The 21,350-nt window shown below is 43.0% G+C and overlaps 1 protein-coding gene across 1 annotated transcript in view; it reads left to right on the top strand.

Annotated features, from left to right (window-relative positions):
• The first annotated feature begins 3,813 nt into the window (after positions 1 to 3,813).
• The window catches only part of LOC126249551 (uncharacterized), a 43,077-nt gene continuing 25,540 nt past the window's right edge, over positions 3,814 to 21,350 (top strand). The window contains exon 1 of the mRNA XM_049951215.1: positions 3,814 to 3,947. Within this exon, the coding sequence (XP_049807172.1) occupies positions 3,894 to 3,947 (54 nt within the window). The 5' untranslated portion in view covers positions 3,814 to 3,893. The remainder of the gene's footprint in view (positions 3,948 to 21,350) is intronic.

Raw genomic sequence — 21,350 nt, 5'->3', positions numbered from 1 at the left:
TGTTAGAATATGGAATCGGTGGGTTCAGGAGGCTAATACGGAACGCCGTGCTGGATCCCAACGGCCTCGTATCACTAGCAGTCGAGATGACAGGCATCTTATCCGCATGGCTGTAACGGATCGTGCAGCCACGTCTCGATCCCTGAGTCAACAGATGAGGACGTTTCCAAGACAACAACCATCTGCACGAACAGTTCCACGACGTTTGCAGCAGCATTGACTATCAGCGCGGAGACCGTGGCTGCGATTACCCTTGACGCTGCTTCACAGACAGGAGCGCCTGCGATGGTGTACTCAACGACGAACCTGGGTGCACGAATGGCAAACGTCATTTTTTCGGATGAAGCCAGGTTCTGTTTACAGCATAATGATGATCGAGTCCGTGTTTGGCGATATCGCGGTGAACGCATATTGGGAGCGCGTATTCGACATCGCCATACTGGCGAATCACCCGGTGTGATGGTATGGGGTGCCATCGGTTACACGTCTCGGACACCTCTTTTTCGCATTGCCGGCACTTTGAACAGTGGACGTTACATTTCAGATGTGTTGCGACCCGTGGCTCTACCCTTCATTCGATCCCTGCGACCCCTTATATTTCAGCAGGATAATGCACGACCGCATGTTGCAGGTCCTGTACGGACCTTTATGGATACAGAAAATGTTCTACTGCTGCCCTGGCCAGCACATTCTCCAGATCTCTCACCAACTGAAAACGTCTGGTCAATGGTGGCAGAGCAGCTGGCTCGTCACAATACGCCAGTTACTACTCTTGATGAACTGTAGTAACGTGTAGAAGCTGCATGGGCAGCTGTACCTGTACACGCCATCCTAGCTCAGTTTGACTCAATGCCCAGGCGTGTCAAAAATGTTTCAAATGGCTCTGAGCACTATGCGACTTAACATCTGAGGTAATCAGTCGCCTAGAAAGAACTAATTAAACCTAACTAACCTAAGGACATCACACACATCCATGCCTGATGCAGGATTCGAACTGCGACCGCAGCGGTCACGCGGTTCCAGACTGTAGCGCCTAGAACCGCTCGGCCACTTCGGCCGGCCCAGGCGTATGAAGGCCGTTATTACGGCCAGAGGTGGTTGTTCTGGGTACTGATTTCTCAGGATCTATGCACCCAAATTACGTGAAAATGTAGTCATATGTCAGTTCTAGTATAATATATTTGTCCAATGAATACCCATTTGTCATCTGCATTTCTTCTTGGTGTAGAAATTTTAATCGCCAGTGGTGTATGTTGCTCGTTGTCACTAAAATATTTCGTCTTAACACTCGGGGTGCACACTGTGCTAAGAAATTGACATATTTGTTGTCTATGATAACCAATTTATAATATGTATTTTCCTGACTGAAGAAAGCTGTGTGTTAGGTTGGAACTTCATAGAGTGTGCAGGCCATATTTCATGAACCATGTGCAGCAAACTGCACTGAGACAGAAATTATTTATGCTATCAGTTTCGTTGTAAAATAATGTATGTATCACATCATTCCCGTTTCATTATTTTTCGAATTTCTCAGCAGGTGAAGTTTGACAGCATCTTCATTTGAGATATATTTGCGGTGTTAGGGTTAGGGTGCATTTGAACCGACATCTTCAATGAAGTAAATTTTACAAATGTAACAAACTAGTGAACACAGATGAAATGTGAGTGTGTATTTGTTTACAATTTCTCTAGGTAGAAAAAAACTATAAACGGGCCGGTTTTCACTGGTGATAAGTGCTTCTGGGGATATCGAACAGGTGTTTCAAGGTACAACTCAGGAGAAGCACAATAGAAGTAGGGAACACACCATATACACGTATAATGGATTACTGTTAGCAATCAGTTGTGCATCATGTTAAAAGATGGAGAAATTTTTATTTGAAAATCAAAAGAAATGTATTGAAGGATGAACTTGTCGTAAAAACAGGAACAATAAGAAGAATGTCAGACGGGTAATGTGAAAATTTCTTACCCCAGATCTTAATACACTTTCAGAAAACTGGATGAAAGATAAAGAATGAAACGTTTGAGTTATCGCCCATCGAAGTCGTGAGATGTAGTAATGGAAGCAAGATAATAAACAGGGCCGGTTAAAGGCCCAAGCGACACAAGAGTGCGTTTGGGGCGCCAAGCTGACAAGGTACAATTAGTAACGAAAATAACCCATTTTCACCCACAATGGATTTACATTTAGTTTTAAAGGTCGTACCAAAAGCCCAATAAACGGCAACTAATGTATGAGGGAGGAACGAAACGGAAGGGAGGCGCTAAGTGAAACGTCGCTTATTTGGAAAAAGTTCTCGAACCATCCCTGTGAATGAGAAAGACTGAATTCATTATGCTAATGCTATCAAAGCAGTTAATGATAACATACCGCCTACCAGTACAGACAGTGATTTTTCTAGGGTGTATATGTGTGTCTTGGCTACAGTAGTGAGGAAGTTAATTCTGACGTTTGACTACCAGCCTCCTGAAATACTGAATCTAAAGAAGTATGTACTTTGAATTTTCGTAGGTGTTTTCACTTGTTCAGCATATAATATATTTGACACAATGGGTCTGCTGATGGATTGTATGCCGCCTTCCTTGCTGTAATGTAAGAGAAGCATGTGTACATTCGCAAACTTAAAAATTTGTGTCTAAATATTTGAAAGATCATTTTGTGAATACACTACATTTTTCGTAACTGCAATTTTGCGAAGTACGTATGGCTGGTCGGCCGGGAGCAAGCTCACGAATACTGCAGTACCATCTGCTGCATACAACACGGAAGTTGCGTAGCGTAGAGGGCAGCACTAGACGGGTATCGAGGTGACAGGTGCAATAGATGGCAGCACCAAACTGCCATCTTTAATAGTCACGCCATGACACCTGCTGCCCACAGTACAGAAGTTTCGTGGCGTAGAGGGCAGCACTAGACGGGTGGCGAGGTGACAGATGCAATAGATGGCAGCACCGAGCTGCCATCTTCAATAGTCACATTGTGTGCTAGTAGATAGCGCAAAACGTCTGAACTGCTTTATAGCGCCAATATTGAAACATTTCCTCTTATACCCGATAGACACGTGCTAGATTGTTTCGTCGTTCCGGGAGACACATGCGTATAGATACAGCCAGAAGTATTCATAAAGAGTAGTCATTCCCAAGTAGTTTATTGTGTCATCCGAGTGAAACTCCCCATCGCACACCCGTCAGATTTAGTGATAAAATGGCCCAGTACACAACACAGGTGAAACGTAAAAACAGGAAGAAGGTGAACGGTGAAAAAAGAAGCAAAACAGAAACAGTTAAGCAAGACTCACGGCGTCGTGGTTTTGTGGTCACGGTGTGGCACCAAAAGGCGTGAGTTGCGTATTTAGTTTTCCTTTTTGCGCTTTTTTCTTTTTCTTTTTTTTTTTTTTAACAAGATTATGGACCTTCCGTCCGGTCGTTGATGTGTGTGTTCTCATTCTGTAGTCTTGGTGATTGTCGTGCTATACATTAGTTACAGAATATGTGTCATGTGGTAATAATATATTACCGTCGCAAGTAAATATGATGAATAGTGAGCAGAGGCGAGAAGTCGCATAAACCGTTCACAGAAACGAAAACAACAAATAGGCGGGTTTGAACTATGTTGCAACAAAGGAATTAGAGTGTCAAAACATCCAAAACGGAACGTAAGAGTCATAACAAGTAGTACATGTGTAGAACAATTGGCAGATACGTACGTCTGGAGTTCGCTTCCTTACCCCTCGCTCTTGCAAACACACACAAATTGGAATACAGCGAGCAGACACGCCCATGACCGGGCAGAAAGTTCATAATTTTGTGACAAAATGGGGTATGAGGGAGATTTGAACACGGATTTTCCTCTTTGCAGTCCAATCCCGTGACCACATAACCACGACGCCATGGCCACAAAAATGGGATCAGTGTTGAACATGGTGAACTTAGACCGTTCACTGGTACGATTTTGCTTCTTTTTTCACAGTTCAGTAGACCTTCTTCCTGTTTACATGCTTTATCTGTATTCGACTGGGTGTTGTGTGATGTCCTTAGGATTGTTAGGTTTAAGTAGTTCTAAGTTCTAGGGGACTGGTGACCATAGATGTTAAGTCCCACAGTGCTCAGAGCCATTTTTTTATCTGTATTCGGTTCTTGATGTATTATCCACTGGGCCATCTTACCACTAAATCTGAGGGGAATGCGACAGGGAGATTCCCTTGTTGGTGAGAAACACTAACGTGCTCCTAATGAACTTTCGACGTACTTGACGTGGTAAAAATGTAAATGTCTTGTGGCTAGGGCCTGCCGTCGGGTAGACCGTCCATCTGGTACAAGTCTTTCGAGTTGACGCCACTTCGGCGACTTGCGTGTCGATGGGGATGAAATGATGACAAGAACAACACAACACCCAGTCCCTGAGCGTAAGAAATCTCCGACCCACGGCGGGGTCAGGGATTTTCTCTGCCTCGTGATGACTGGGTGTTGTGTGCTGTCCTTAGGTTAGTTAGGTTTAAGTAGTTCTAAGTTCTAGGGGACTGATGACCATAGATGGTAAGTCCCATAGTGCTCAGAGCCATTTGAACCATTTTGAATTTCCGACACAGCCGGGAATCGAACCCGGGACGTTAGGTAGGACATTCCGTCGCGCTGACCACTCAGCTACCAGGGGCGGACCACTTGACGTGGTGAAGATCCATTTATAGCACACAACAATAAATTATGAAATTCACTGGGTTTTCCACTCATATACAGGGTGAGTCACCTAACATTACCACTGGATATATTTCGTAAACCACATCAAATACTGACGAATCGATTCCACAGACCGAATGTGAGGAGAGGTGCTAGTGTAACTGGTTAATACAAACCATATAAAAATGCACGGAAGTATGTTTTGTAACACAAACCTACGTTTTTTTAAATGGAACCACGTTAGTTTTGTTAGCACATCTGAACATATAAACAAACACGTAATCAGTGCCGTTTGTTGCATTGTAAAATGTTAATTACATCCGGAGATATTGTAACCTAAAGTTGACGCTTGAGTACCACTCCTCCACTGTTCGATCGTGTGTATCGGAAAAAACCGAATTTCGTAGGGATCCAAAGGGAACGGTGATGGACCTTAGGTACAGGAGAGACTGGAACAGCACATTACGTCCACATGCTAACACCTTTTTATTGGTCTTTTTCATTGACGCACATGTACATTACCAGATGTACTGCGGCGTGTACGACATTCATTACGCCAGAGATTGCAATTGTGTGCAGCAAATGATGGCCACCACATTGAACATCTATTGGCCTGACATGTCGGGACACACTCTATTCCACTCCGTAATTGAAAACGGAAGCCACGTGTGTACGTGTACCTCACCCCTCATGGTAATGTACATGTGCGTCAGTGAAAAAGGCCAGTAAAAAGGTGTTAGCATGTGGACGTAATGTGCTGTTCCAGTCTCTTCTGTACCTAAGGTCCGTCACCGTTCCCTTTGGATCCCTACGTAATTCGGTGCTCTCCGATACACACGATCGAACAGCGGAGGAGTGGTACTCAAGCGTCAACTTTAGGTTACAATATCTCCGGATGTAATTAACATTTTACAATACAACAAACGGCACTGATTACGTTTTTGTTTATATGTTCAGATGGGCGAACAAAACTAACGGGGTTCCATTTTAAAAAACGTAGGTTTGTGTTAAAAAACATACTTCCTTGCATTTTTTTATTGTTTGTATTAAACAATTACACTAGCCCCTCTCCTCACGTTCGGTCTGTGGAATCGGTTTTTGAGTATTTGATGTGGTTTGCGAAATATATCCAGCGGTAACGTTAGGTGACTCACCCTGTATTTGATTCCCGGCAAATCTACACAGTGAGCAAGAAGAAAAGTCCATTAAGCTGGGTTTACACAAGCAAGTCGCTTGCAGAAGTTTTTGCTGCAAGTTATTGCGAGCCGCTTGCAGCTGTGTTTACACAGCAGCGCAAGAATTAAGCAAGATTCTTCCGCAAGTTCTGTGGCAAGAAACTTGCGTCAACAACTTGTTGATACTGTTTACATACGCTTTCAGTACCGCTACGAGTGTCAGCCGAAGTATAACATCACAAGTAGGCGGGTGAGATATGCTGCAGCTCTTGTAATTGTAATGAAAAACGTGAAAAAGAAAAAGAGAAGTATTTGGGTTAGAGAGTGGATAATGAGAAGATCGCAAAATGGTGCCTATAATAACCTTTTGCAAGAACTGGGTATCGAGAGCATGGATACTTTTGAAAACTTTTGCAGAATGTCCGCAAATGATATGGAGTATTTGTTTATGTTAACAGCGACCGTCATATCAAAACGAGACACAAACTCCCGTACTGTTATTTCAGCAAAGGATCGTTTGCTAGTCACTCTATGATTTATAGCTACAGGGGAGAGCTACGAATAAAATAGGCATTTCATTTATTTATGTGAAACATAAAACCAAAAAAAGTTTGAATTTTGAAATCTTTTCGTTGTAGGAGACTCATACAAGACCCTAATGTACCTGTTTCACATTCCCGTCAGCACGATTTCTCTAATCGTACCCGACGTATGTAGAGCCATTTCTGACGTCTTGAAAAGAGAAAATTATTTGAAGGTATGTGAAAACATAAGAATGAAATTACATTTTTATTGAAATAAACTGCATTTTACAGAATGATATGCTTATAAAAATGTTTTTTTCTAGTGCCCATAAAATAGAAAGTGACAAGCTAATTAAATAGAACATGTAATAATTACACATCTTCTTTTTCCAGACTCCTAAAACCGCAAGCGAGTGGATACAGGTGGCAAAGGGGTTGTGTCTTGAAATTATGCTACTTTCTCTGTACCTCTTTCACAGATGTGTCGAATATCGACGAGATTCCGTTTAATGCGATCATCTTCTTCACTCTATCTTTAAAGTCCCGGTTATGCACGTTCCATATTTCGGGGTAGCTCTCCACGGCTTCAGTAAAATGTTCTATATGCTGCTTCATCCATTCCCGTTTCTCCTCCATTTCTGAAATTTGTTTGCATATAATACGTAAGATGGTTGCATAAAATTAAGCCACCACTTTAAGTAAAATGTTAAATGTAAGTTTTATGCAGACGACATACTTACTATAACTTGCGCTTCCTACTTGCAGGACTCTGCCTCGTGATGACTGGGTGTTGTGTGATGTCCTTAGGTTAGTTCGGTTTAAGTAGTTCTAAGTTCTAGGGGACTGATGACCATAGCTGTTAAGTCCCATAGTGCTCAGAGCCATTTTGAACCTACTTGCAGGAAATAGAAATAAATCCTAAAAGCTGCAAGTTACTTGCAGATACTTCTTGCGTGGTGTTCACACTGGAAGCGGAAAATGCAGCAAGTCACTTCCGCAATAAATTGCTATGATCGCAAGTCTACTTGGCGATATGTTTACACTCGCAGATCGCGCGGCAAGTTCCTCCGCGCTAGTAAATTGCTGCAATAACTTGCTTGTGTAAACCGAGCTTTACAGCGAAGGAGAGCGGTTTCTCAATAGTAATCAGTTACTGGACCCCAGAGCTGTAATATTTACTCGTGAAAGAATATACGTTCGGTCAAAAATGTAGGAAACGCGGCAGAAGACAGACAATCAGCATTTTCGCGGAAAATAATAAATTTCCCTTCGGTGTCTAAATTTGCATAAAATGACAATTTCTGTAGAGCGTTGGCAAGCGGCTGCGATGTACGCGGAGAAAAAGGCCACGAGAACGTTGTAAGCCTTGATAAAATGCAACAGAACTGCTGTAGAAATTAAAGGAGCACAGAAACTTAGGACTCTTCGAAGAGTACTAAAATGTGAGAGATGCAGTTATATAGCAATCAAAAATAGAAGCCACGTAAATGCTAGCTAGATGAACAAGCATTAAAGACTACACTTTCTCAAGAGGCACATCTGTGAATCTGTAATTTTCAAACAACATTTTCCGTTTATAGACGAGGAAAATTATGACGATATTGGAATCTCAATGCAAAACGATCAAGCACTACGTGCCAGCAGGAGAATAAGTAATAAAAAGTTACTTATAAATTGTAATGTATATCGTTTGCTGCTCACGAGAGAACTGTGGATCAAATTTTCAATAAATCATCAGGTTTTAGCTTCCAACAGGTCATGACAAAAATTTTCATCTGTTCGGATACTGTTTCATATTCCACAAATTTCCACGGCCTTACCGATTGCTGGTGAGGTAGTCCCTCGCTAATAGTGTAGGCACAGGGTGGGTGTAAAGACAGACGGAAAAAGGAAAGGAAGACGGTTAAGAATTAATCGTAAGAGGTACGCGAACCATGGTGCTCCTACGGTAAGTCTCCCTGCAACCGCATTCTGTTGTTACAGAGCCATTTCGTCTAAGCAGCAACATAAAAAAACGACTGCTCCTCAAAAGACTACTGTCACTAACATAGCTAATACGATAACAGTGCGCTGTATTTACACAGTTGTCTCCTACGCACATTTTCAAAGATATTAAATTCTTACTGCTATTTCGCGGAATATTTTAGGATCTCAAAGGTCGGCAAGCGAGTGATGGAACAGATATACTATTTGATCGATGGCTCCGATTTTTGCCGATTCCTGACAACTAAAGGCGAGCGATACCCGACGATGGAGGAGGCAAGCAAAAGATACGGACGCCACGCGTTATTTACTTGCCCCTCCAGTCAATATTTTTACTGCTCCCAAGTTTCGGTCGATGCAATCTGAGCCGGCCGCGGTGGTCTCGCGGTTCTAGGCGCTCAGTCCGGAACCGCGGGACTGCTACGGTCGCAGGTTCGAATCCTGCCTCGGGCATGGATGTGTGTGATGTCCTTAGGTTAGTTCTAGGGGACTGATGACCTAAGATGTTAAGTCCCATAGTGCTCAGAGCCATTTGAACCATTTTTTTATGCAATCTGCTGTGTAAATAAAAAGGATTCAGGAATAAGCCTTCTGTGGATGGTAAGTGGTGGTAAGTGGTTGTACACATAGAGAGATATTCTCAGTTACCCCTAGAATAACAAGGTGGAATGAAATATTACCCCAGTTCATATAATCTTTTATCCTATGCTGGCACTACTGGCTTCTCGGGCGAGAGTCATTGTTTACTTTTCCATTCAATGTTGTTGTTCACGTTGAGGAGGCTATAATCTCTCAGGCTTTATTCTCCATCATCCTTTAACATGAAAAGTGAGAAATTGATCAAAAAATGGTTCAAATGGCTCTGAGCACTATGGGACTTAACTTCTGAGGTCATCAGTCCCCTAGAACTTAGAACTATTTAAACCTAACTAACCTAAGGTCATCACACACATCCATGGACGAGGCAAGATTCGAACCTGCGACCGTAGCGGTCGCGCGGTTCCAGACTGTAGCGCCTAGAACCGCTCGGCCACTCCGGCCGGCCGAGAAATTTATCCATCGGGGTAAAAAATTACCCTGTACTGTTATTTATGTTAATTTTTTGTTTACAAAATAGATGGTACTTTCTTTTGCAGACATATAAAATGTCTTCTGACAAAACATTAAGAGCTCCAGAAGAAATAATAAGAGAATTTGAGCGTCAACAGGCTGAAAACGTGTATTACAGTAACTCAGCCAAAGATGTGAGTGAACCTGTAGACATTCACATCACAGACGACAAGGAGAATAACGAATTCGATGTAACGCCATTTGAGGTTGATTCATCAGATGAAGATGATTGCTAAGTACGGAAAATTTTATATAGCAGAAATGGGTATTGTTGAAACACATACCCCTTCCATAAAAAAGTGTCGAGAGTGCCAGAAATGAATATAGTGGTACAAGTGCACGGTGGACTAGGCGAGGCAACAAACGAAACGTCTCCCACGAAATTATTTGAACTGTTGTTTACTAATGACATAGTTTCACTAACAATTACGTAGAAAAAACAGAAAAAAATTGCTGATTGAAGGGCAAAGTTCACATCGCTGCAATGGTAAACTGGAGATACCAACCAAAAGGAAATAAAACATTATTTGGTATACTTTTTGTGTGTGGAGCTCTAAAAAATGTACACGTCTATTGTTCTGATGCGCGGTCTCTTGTATATGGGTCACCATTTTTCCGAGAAGTTATGACGAAATACCGATCCCACTTTTTGATTAATAATGGAGATTTTATGACCAACATACTACATTTCATAGTAGAACAGCAGACAAGCTCACAGCATTCCGTGATTTATAGTGCATGGTTGGCAAGCATAGTGAAGAACTGTACACTCCCTCTGCTCTCTTACCCATTTACGAGACACGCCTGGTTTCAATAGTGTCTGGTATCAAGTTTCCAGGAATGTTGACACACTGTTTTATATACGGGGTGGAGAACAATTGTGTCAAGAAATTTTAACGCTGAATAGCTGATGCCAGTAGGAACCATTTTTAAATTACAGAAACTTGCCCCGACGAGCTCCGATTGGCTGTGGGATTGCCCTTTTGCCATTCTTCGGTTGATTGGCAGCACTGTGGTTGTCAGTTCACACGTGCAAACGTCCCTCACCCCATTACTGGTTCAAATGGTTCAAATGGCTCTGAGCACTATGGGACTTAACATCTGAGGTCATCAGTCCCCTAGAACTTAGAACTACTTAAACCTAACTAACCTAAGGACATCACACACAGCCATGCCCGAGGCAGGTTCAAAATGGTTCAAATGGCTCTGAGCACTATGGGACTTAACATCTGAGGTCATCAGTCCCCTAGAACTTAGAACTACTTAAACCTAACTAACCTAAGGACATCACACACAGCCATGCCCGAGGCAGGTTCAAAATGGTTCAAATGGCTCTGAGGACTATGGGACTTAACATCTGAGGTCATCAGTGCCCTAGAACTTAGAACTACTTAAACCTAACTAACCTAAGGACATCACACACAGCCATGCCCGAGGCAGGTTCAAAATTGTTCAAATGGCTCTGAGCACTATGGGACTTAACATCTGAGGTCATCAGTCCCCTAGAACGTAGAACTACTTAAACCTAACTAACCTAAGGACATCACACACAGCCATGCCCGAGGCAGGTTCAAAATGGTTCAAATGGCTCTGAGCACTATGGGACTTAACATCTGAGGTCATCAGTCCCCTAGAACTTAGAACTACTTAAACCTAACTAACCTAAGGACATCACACACATCCATGCCCGAGACAGGATTCGAACCTGCGACCGTAGCGGTCGCGCGGTTCCAGACTGAAGCGCCTTTAACCGCTTGGCCACACCGGCCGGCCCCCATTACTGCCACAACGTGATACGCACACGTGTCGAATAGGTGTTGCTGTTTATCCCCACCTCATGTGAGAGTCATTTACACGTAAGCTTTGCTTCGGAGCACACACAGTATTCGTTTGAAGAACAACGACATATGGTTTTTGTTTATGGACTAGCCGACGGTAATGCGCATGAAGCTCAATGGTTGTATGAGGAGCGGTGCCCAGCAAGACGTCACGCACACCCGCAAACGTTTACAGCAGTTCACCGGCGACTTGAGGAAACAGCGTCGTTAGCGGCAGGCAAAGCATTTGCGGTCATGCGTTGTCCAGAGCATCCGGCAACAGGGCAACCCCGCAGCCAGTCGGAGCGCGTGGCGCAAAGTTTCCGTAGTTTAAAAACTGTGCGTTGTCGATCTACACAACATTAGTAACTTTGGTTCCTACTGGCGTCAGCTACCCAGGGTTAAAAATTCGTGACACAAATTTCCTCCACCTTGTATAGTCTCCGATACCTTCTCTTACATCTGTCTTAGATTTTCTTCCCCTTGACGAGTTTGTTTGCGTGTCCATACACTGCAGCAAGCACAGAAATACTTGTTTTGTAAATAAAACCGCCTTTTCTTACTGCAACTTAATTCATTTTTCCCAGGCACATTTCGCCTTCTTCTCGCTCAAAGGCATGTTTAGTGGGATCTATAACGATACAGTTTTGTTATTTTTAAATTATCTAACTGTTCACTTCGCGGTTTTTATATAAATAAGTAATTACTTACAGTTTACTGTGATCTGCGTTTTCTCTCATCTGGTCCAGAGATCACACTACCACTTTTATTTCCAACACATAAGCACAATTTTGTATTCCAAACTTTTTCACACTGTTCACCATGTTTCTCCCTCTTTTTTGTGGTGTGTTACTGTTTTTTTCCATTACATATTGCTATTTGTTCGAACACTGTGCTTTTAACAATGTGAATATTGTATCTTCATTATGTGTTTCCTCCTCTTTGGTTTATTTACCAACATGTTGCCAACCTAACAAAGTATATGTTCAACTTGTTGTTGAAGCTCTTTTGTCTGTGTTTCCTTTAACAAAACATATGTTTTCGAGTGGGCTCCGCCTTTAGGAAAACACAATTTTCTTTTTTGTCCCACACATCTTTCAAGGCAGTTGCAGCTTCATCGGTGGTTTTTTTGTTGTTATTGTTATAGCTGTTAAACATAAGGAATGGTCTTTACTGTTTAAATACATATAAATATTAGTTTCTAAATTGTAATTACAGGTTTTTGAGGAGCACATAAAATTGAAATGATAATTAAATGGACACCCTAGCTGCAAACAGGCGTTGATGTACTTCATTGGGGACATGTTTGAAAATGTGTGACCCGATCGGGACTCGAACCCGGGATCTCCTGCTTACATGGCAGACGCTCTATCCATCTGAGCGTCTGCCATGTAAGCAGGAGATCCCGGGTTCGAGTCCCGATCGGGGCACACATTTTCAAACATGTCCCCAATGAAGTACATCAACGCCTGTTTGCAGCTAGGGTGTCCATTTAATTATCATTTCATTTCTAGCAAAGCTGCATGGTCATCCACGGTAACTGTTCTTTCGGGAACAGATACTACCGTCATATATAAGCACATAAAATTGTGTATTCATACGTTCTTACCATATGGTGTGGTTTTCCTGCTGTATTAAGTTTTTATAGTGTCTGTTTTTCTTTACAGTTTGTCACCTGCAACTACATACAACTTAATGTAGGCAAAACATTTACGCAAAAATTACGATTTCTAAACTGTTGTGGCTATGCCTGAGATGAATAATTTATGTGAAAGGTTGTGTGTGTGTATCTATTTTCATTATGTTTCACTTACGGTTTCTTTATTTGTCATCTTCTTCATTGTCAAGTTCAGTGTTTTGAGTTGTTATCCCTGAGGGTCCATTCATGTCTATCACCCCAGCACTCTATCACCGTTTTATGTACCATCCAACAGAGAAAAATTACGAACTATAAAAGCAGGCAGCCAGTGATCGAAGTCACTTGCACAGACCAGAGTAAAGTGCCAACACTTGCACTCTAAGAGAATGACTGTATCCCACAGACTATACCGTCAGTCACGAGAAAGGCTCCCTGCATTGTTGTTTGAAACAACGTTTTTTTCTGCTGTAGCACGCTCTGTACATTTCCATACATTTTGCTTTTTCTGCCACAACTTTGAGATCTCTGTCAGGTCTAAACTGATATTTACACGTTCTGATTCATTGCCTCTCACAGAAAATAATTAAGAGACACAGAAAATAAATAAATGACAGTCATAACATGCGGAAACTTGAAGAGGTTTGAGGTGTTGTGGACCGTTTTCCAATGTCTGTCCGAAGGTGATTGGCGACCACTACATTTAAACTCATCTGTCACAGTGACAGGATAGCTGATGGCTCTGCGTTCCGTTTCGACTGATTTCTCAAATTAGTCATGTACATGATCACTGTTTCGTTGCTGGCCACCCCCAGAAGGTGTTGACCCTCCAGCAAGACTCTATCTCCATCTCAAACAAGCGATGACAATCAGTCATTATGTTTTAACCAACTGCGTACCAGTGGATGGATGGGTTGGAAAACACATCGTCGATGTAATGTAATAATAAGCATCACAGTTGATTGTGTGAACAATTTTAGCAATTTTACAGTAATTTCAATATCAACCAATTATGTGGCAGCATGCTTGCTAATTTCACTATCATTGCTAAACTGCCCCTCCTCTACTTTGCAAGTACCATTGCGAATATGTTAGCGGCAAGGAACAATCAATGCCTTCTCTGCGCGACGACAATGGAGATACTATCGAAGACTGTGCTGCCAAAGCAGAGTTACTAAACACAGCCTTCCGAAATGAAAGCCTTCACAAAAGAAGACGAAGTAAATATTCCAGAATTCGAATCGAGAACAGCTGCCAACATGAGTAACGTAGAAGTAAACATCCTCGGAGAAAAGAACCAACTCAAATCACTTAATAAAAGCAAGTCTTCTGGTCCAGACTGTATACCAGTTAGGTTCCTTTCGGAGTATGCTGATGCATTAGCTCGATACTTAACAATCATATACAACCTTTCGCTCGACAAAAGATCCGTACCCAAAGACTGGAAAGTTGCACAGGTCACACCAATATTCAAGAAAGGTAGGAGTAATCCACTAAATTACAGGCCAATATCGTTAACATCGATATGCAGCAGAATTTTAGAACATATATTGTGTTCGAACATTATGAATTACCTCGAAGGAAACGGTCTATTGACACACAGTCAAAATGGGTTCAGTAAAAATCGTTCCTGTGAAACAAAACTAGCTATTTATTCACATGAAGTGCTGAGTGCTATTGACATGGGATTTCAGATCGATTCCGTATTCCTGGATTTCCGGAAGACTTTTGACACTGTACCACATAAGCGGCTCGTAGGGAAATTGCGTGCTTATGGAATATCGTCTCAATTATGTGACTGGATTTGCGATTTCCTGTCAGAGAGATCACAGTTCGTAGTAATTGACGGAAAGTCATCGAGTAAAACAGAAGTGATTTCAGGCGTTCCCCAAGGTAGTGTTATAGGCTGTTTGCTGTTCCTTATCTATATAAACGATTTGGGAGACAATCTGAGCAGCCGTCTTCCGCTGTTTGCAGATGACACTGTCGTTTATCGACTAATAAAGTCATCAGAAGATCAAAACAAGCGGCAAAACAGTTTATAAAAAATATCTGAATGGTGCGAAAAGTGGCAGTTGATCCTAAATAACGAAAGGTGTGAGGTCATCCACATGAGTGTTAAAAGGAACTCGTTAAACTTCGGTTACACGGTAAATCAGTATAATCTAAAAACCGTAAATTCAACGAAAAACCTAAGTATTACAATTTCGAACAACTTAAATTGGAAAGAACACTTAGAAAATGTTGTGGGGAAGACTAACCAAAGTCTGCGTTTTATTGGCAGGACACTTAGAAAATGTAACAGCCTACTAAGAAGACTGCTTACACTACACTTGTCCGTCCTCTTTTAGAATACTGCTGCGCGTTGTGGGATCCTTACCGTATCGTACTGACGGAGTACATCGAAAAAGTTCAAAGAAATGCAGCACATTTTGTATTATCGCGAAATGTGGGAGAGAATGTCACAGATATGATACAGATTTGGGCTGGAAATCATTAAAAGGAGGGCGTTTTTCGTTGCGACGGAATCTTCTCACGAAATTCCCATCACCAACATTCTCCTCCGAGTGCCAAAATATTTTATTGACACCGACCTTCATAGGGAGGAACGATCACCACTATAAAATAAGGGAAATCAGAGCTCGTACAGAAAGATGTAGGTGTTCATTCTTTCCGCGCGCTATACGATATTGGAATAATAGAGAATTGTGAAGGTAGTTCGGTGAACCCTCTGCCAGGCACTTAAATGTGATTTGCAGAGTATCCATGTAGATGTAGAAGCAGCTAGAGACGTATGCCGAGGACCTTCTGAGACTGTTAAATGAATTAGATGCTGTTGTTGAAGAACCAGAGGGGTATACCAGCATCATTTGAGAAATAAAGTAGTCGACTTAGCTGTAAAGGTCGATGGAATTGAATAGAAAGTACATGACATAACTGTAAAGGTTGAGCGTAATGTGTATAAGGTGCAGCCTATGAAGCACTTCGTTTAGTATACGGCAGGACGTCAACTAAATAATACACTACTAGCCATTAAAATTGCTACACCATGAAGATGACGTGCTACAAACGAGGAATTTAACCGACAGGAAGAAGATGCTGTGATATGCAAATGATTAGCTTTTCAGAGTATTCACACGAGGTTGGCGCCGGTGGCGACACCTACAACGTGCTGACATGAGGATAGTTTCCAACCGATTTCTCATACACAAACAACAGTTGATCGGCGTTACCTGGTGAAACGTTGTTGTGATGCCTCGTGTAAGGAGGAGAAATGCGTACCACCACGTTTGCGACTTTGATAAAGGTCGGATTGTAGCCTATGGCGATTACGGTTTATCGTATCGCGACACTGCTGCTCGCTTTGGTCGAGATCCAATGACTTTTAGCAGAATAGGGAATCGGTGGCTTCAGGAGGGTAATACGGAGTCAACAGATGTGGACGTTTGCAAGACAACGACCATCTGCACGATCAATTCGACGATGTTTGCAGCAGCATGGACTATCAGCTCGGAGACCATAACTTCGGTTACCCTTGACGCTGCATCACAGACAGGAGCGCCTGCGATAGTGTGTTCACTGACGAACCTGGGTGCACGAATGGCAAAACGTCATTTTTTCGGATGAATCCAGGTTCTGTTTACAGCATAATGATGGTCGCATCCGTGTTTGTCTACATCGCGGTGATCACACATGGAAGCATGTATTGGTCATCGCCATACTGGCGTATCACCCACCGTGATAGTATGGGGTGAAATTGGTTACACGTCTCCATCACCTCCTGTTCGCATTGATGGCACTTTGAACAATGGACGTTTCATTGCAGATGTGTTACGGCTCTGAGCACTATGGGACTCAACTGCTGAGGTCATTAGTCCCCTAGAACTTAGAACTAGTTAAACCTAACTAACCTAAGGACATCACACACATCCATGCCCGAGGCAGGATTCGAACCTGCGACCGTAGCGGTCTCGCGGTTCCAGACTGCAGCGCCAGAACCGCGCGGCCACTTCGGCCGGCACAGATGTGTTACGACGCGTGGCTCTATCCTTCATTCGATCCCTGCGAAACCCTACATTTCAGCAGGATAATGCACGACCGCATGTTGCAGTTTATGTACTGGCCTTTCTGGATACAGAAAATGTTCGACTGCTGTCCTGGCCAGCACATTCTCCAGATCTCTCACCAATTGAAATCGTCTGGTCAATGGTGGCGACCAACTGGCTCGTCACAATACGCCAGTCACTACTCTTGATGAATTGTGGTATCGTGTTGAAGCTGCATGTGCAGCTGTACCTGTACACGCCATCCAAGCTCTGTTTGACTCAATGCCCATTCGTATCAAGGCCGTTTTTACGGCCAGAGGTGGTTGTTCTGGGTACTGATTTCTGAGGATCTATTCACCCAAATTGCTTGAAAATGTAATCACAAGTCAGTTCCAGTATAATATATTTGTCCAATGAATACCCGTTTATCATCTGCATTTCTTCTTGGTTGTAGCAATTTTAATGGCCAGTATTGTAGGTCATTGCTGAACGGAAGGCCGTTCAAGAGAAGTTACGGTTGCTGAGGTTAGGACATATGTATCGAGAGCAAACACTGCGAGAAACGTTCAAACCAGTTACTGAATCTCCCGATGAACTTTCTGCGAATTTACACAATGACGACGATGATGCTATCGTCGGTTTAATTAACAGTCACAGCAACTCTAGAACAGACAAAACACTCGGTATCAGTGGCGGAAAACCATACATGTTGGGCACACAGCCTATAACTTTAAATTAAAAAACAATGCAAATAAGGGATAGGGAATTAAAAAAGAGAGGTCTACCGAACCTCATTTTCCTCAAACCCTCAATAACAGTAAAATTATCACCCAAAGATCTGAAGATGTATGGTGAAATATTACAATGGACCGGTGTACACAGGAAAGCAGGAAACCAACCCAGTGCGAAATTCAGGGAGATTATAAAACCATACGTTCGGTATATCAGTGGTGATGATACTGACATTCAGCATAAAACAGTCAGCATTCATTCTCCTCTGTTTATACGCTACGACGACCCTAATGAGATAATAGATCGACTACGACTGCTCATGGTTTCAGCTGCCGTGGGCAATATGGCTCATTCGAATGAGGCTGTCTCAACAGTTTCAGAGCTTAGAGAGAGGTATTATCGAGTAAGTATGGAGACAGTACTTCGAGAACTGCACAAACCAGCACGCAAAATATACCTTTGCAGGCATGTTATGATTAAGGATTTGGATGAGTTATGGCAGGCTGATCTTGTAGGTATAAAAGAATACTCACATGAGTATAATGGATTCAAAACTATTTTAGTGGCTGCTGGTACATACTCCAAATTTGCCTGGGCATTACCTCTTAAAACAAAAACGGGAAGAAATATCGTGAATGTGTTTGAGCGTTTGTTGCAGACAGATACGAATCGATGCTGGACAACCTCCAAACCGATCACGGTGGAGAGTTTTACAATAGGTATTTCAAGACTATGATGCAGCGATACGAAATACATCGCTACTCAACGTTACCCACCTGAAGGCGAGTATCGTGGAACGTCTGGACAGAACAATAAAAGGTCAAATGTGGTTGAGTTTTAATCTTGGCGCCTCATACAAATGAATAGATATCCTCCAAGAAATAATTGCACAGTATAATCGCGCCAAACATAGGACAATAAAAACGAGACCAATCGAAGTTCGTGATAATGGACTCAATGATACGGTGTACTGTCGTATTAAAATGCTGGGTCCATGTAAACAGAAATTTAATGTAGATGATTATGTACGTCTCTCAAAACACGAGACAACATCTGAGAAGTGATACCTCCCAAACTAGTGGAATGAGATATTCACAGTTTCCAAACTGCTGAGAACAAATCGCAGAACTTATATCTTAATGGATACCAGTGGCACTGATTTTTTTTTCTTTATTGAATTTCAATTCCAACCGAAGGGGACGGGCTGGCAGCAGCTTAGTATGCCGCTCTTCAGCCTACAGACTTTGTTAAAAAGATGAAGAGAATAAATAATAAAAACAGGCGATAAAATCGGAGAATTAAATACTAACATAGCGAAAAAGTCGTGGAACTTAAACAAAGAACAGAGGGATGATACAATACATACAAAGCAGACAGGTAAAACAATAGACAGACAATTTAAAAAAAACACGGCGACAGTCTGGTTTCTGTTCGCAAAAGATATAAAATTCACACCTAGCGACAGCATTGTTTCTGTTCGCAACATGAGAAAGACGAACAACACTGAACAGTCACTGAAACACTGCACTAAAAAGTTGGCAAAATGTGACATACCACAGCCGAGGGCAGGTGGGGGGAAACCGGACAGATGATGGAAAGATAAAAAAGGGGGGAAGGAGAGGAAAAGGGAAGGGGGGGAGGTGGGAAAGGAGCTGATGGAGGATGAGGACCCATAAAAGGGGTGGGGGGTGCTGGGCAGAGGCGACATGGAATGGGGAAGGCAGAGGAGGGGAATACATAAGGACTCAGGGGGGGGGGAAGAGAAGGGAGGTAGGGAGAGGTTTGATGGGGAGAAAACAGGATGGAAGGGGGAAGAGGGAGCCCAGGGAAAAGATGGAGGAAAGGAGGGGGGTGGGGATCAGACTTGATAGGAGGGATAGATGAAGCAAGAGAGGGCATCATCCGGGAGGGGGAGTTGATGGAAGCCACCTTGGGAAAGGAGATGAAGGGTGTAGAGATGGAGAGTAGGGGGGACACCCAGGGAAAGGACGGAGGAAAGGAGGGGGGTGGGGATCAGACTTGATAGGAGGGAGAGAGGGCATCATCCAGGAGGGGGAGTTGATGGAAGCCACCTTGGGAAAGGAGATGAAGGGTGTAGAGATGGAGAGTAGGGGGGACACCCAGGGAAAGGATGGAGGTAAGGAGGGGGGGTGGGGATCAGACTTGATAGGAGGGATAGATGGAGGGAGAGAGGGCATCATCCAGGAGGGGGAGTTGATGGAAGCCACCTTGGGAAAGGAGATGAAGGGTGTAGAGATGGAGAGTAGGGGGGACACAACTGTGAAGGCGTGGCAGGGTGTGGGGATGGGAGAGGAGAATAGCAACCAGGGGGTGAGGGGGAACAAGGCGGCGGAAGGTGTAGAGTATGCGGATATGTTCAAGGAACAGGAGCAGATGGGGGAAAGGGATGAGGTCATAGAGGATCCGCATGGGGGACGAGAGGCGTGCATGACGCTCAAGGATCTGGAGGGACTTACAGAATTTGGGGTGGGGGGGGGGGTCAGTGGCACTGAAATATCAGGATGCTTTTACATCTAGGAAATACAGAAGCGCTCAGAATAACACGCGTTTCTCATAGAGCGTGGCATAGGACATCGAGGGAATAGAGCACTAGTTAAATGATTTGGTTTCCCGCGACAAAAAACAGCTGGACACTAATGATTTGCTACATAGGGTGGTCCATTGATTGTGACCAGGCCAAATATCTCACGAAATAAGCATCAAACGAAAAAACTACAAAGAACAAAACTCATCTAGCTTGAAGGGCGCTATGGTTGGCCCGCTAGATGGCGCTGCCATAGGTCAAACGGATATCAACTGCGTTTTTTTAAATAGGAACCCCCATTTTTTATTACATATTCGTGTAGTACGTAAAGAAATATGAATGTTTTAGTTGGACCACTTTTTTCGCTCTGCGATAGATGGCGCTGTAATAGTCTCAAACGTATAAGTACGTGGTATCACGTAACATTCCGCCAGTGCGGACAGTATTTGCTTCGTGATACATTACCCGTGTTAAAATGGACCGTTTACCAATTGCGGAAAAGGTCGATATCGTATTGATGTATGGCTATTGCGATGAAAATGCCCAACGGGCGTGTGCTATGTATGCTGCTCGGTATCCTGGACGACATCATCCAATTGTCCGGACCGTTCGCCGGATAGTTACGTTATTTAAGGAAACAGGAAGTGTTCAGCCACACGTGAAACGTCAGCCACGGCTTGCAACAAATGATGATGCCCAAGTAGGTGTTTTAGCTGCTGTCGCGGCTAATCCGCACATCAGTAGCAGACAGATTGAGCAAGAATCGGGAATCTCAAAAACGTCGGTGTTGAGAATTCTACATCAACATAGATTGCACCCATACCATATTTCTATGCACTAGGAATTGCATGACGACAGCTTTGAACGTCGTGTACAGTTGTGCCACTGGGCACAAGAGAAATTACGGGACAGATTTATTGCAGCGGTAACGTAAGCCGACATAATATGCAGTATGACAAGTGGAACATCAGCGACCTTGGCGGGTTAATGTATGATGCAGCATTATGGGAGGAAGGATAATTGGCCCCCATTTTATCGATGGCAATCTAAATTGTGCAATGTATGTTTCACTGCATGACAGAATGGCAATTTTCTTACAACG

The sequence above is a fragment of the Schistocerca nitens genome, chromosome 3, assembly GCF_023898315.1.
Source record: "Schistocerca nitens isolate TAMUIC-IGC-003100 chromosome 3, iqSchNite1.1, whole genome shotgun sequence".
Taxonomy (NCBI): Eukaryota; Metazoa; Arthropoda; class Insecta; order Orthoptera; family Acrididae; genus Schistocerca; species Schistocerca nitens.
Note: the sequence above shows the minus strand (reverse complement) of the source record. Positions and strands in the feature narration are given on the sequence as shown.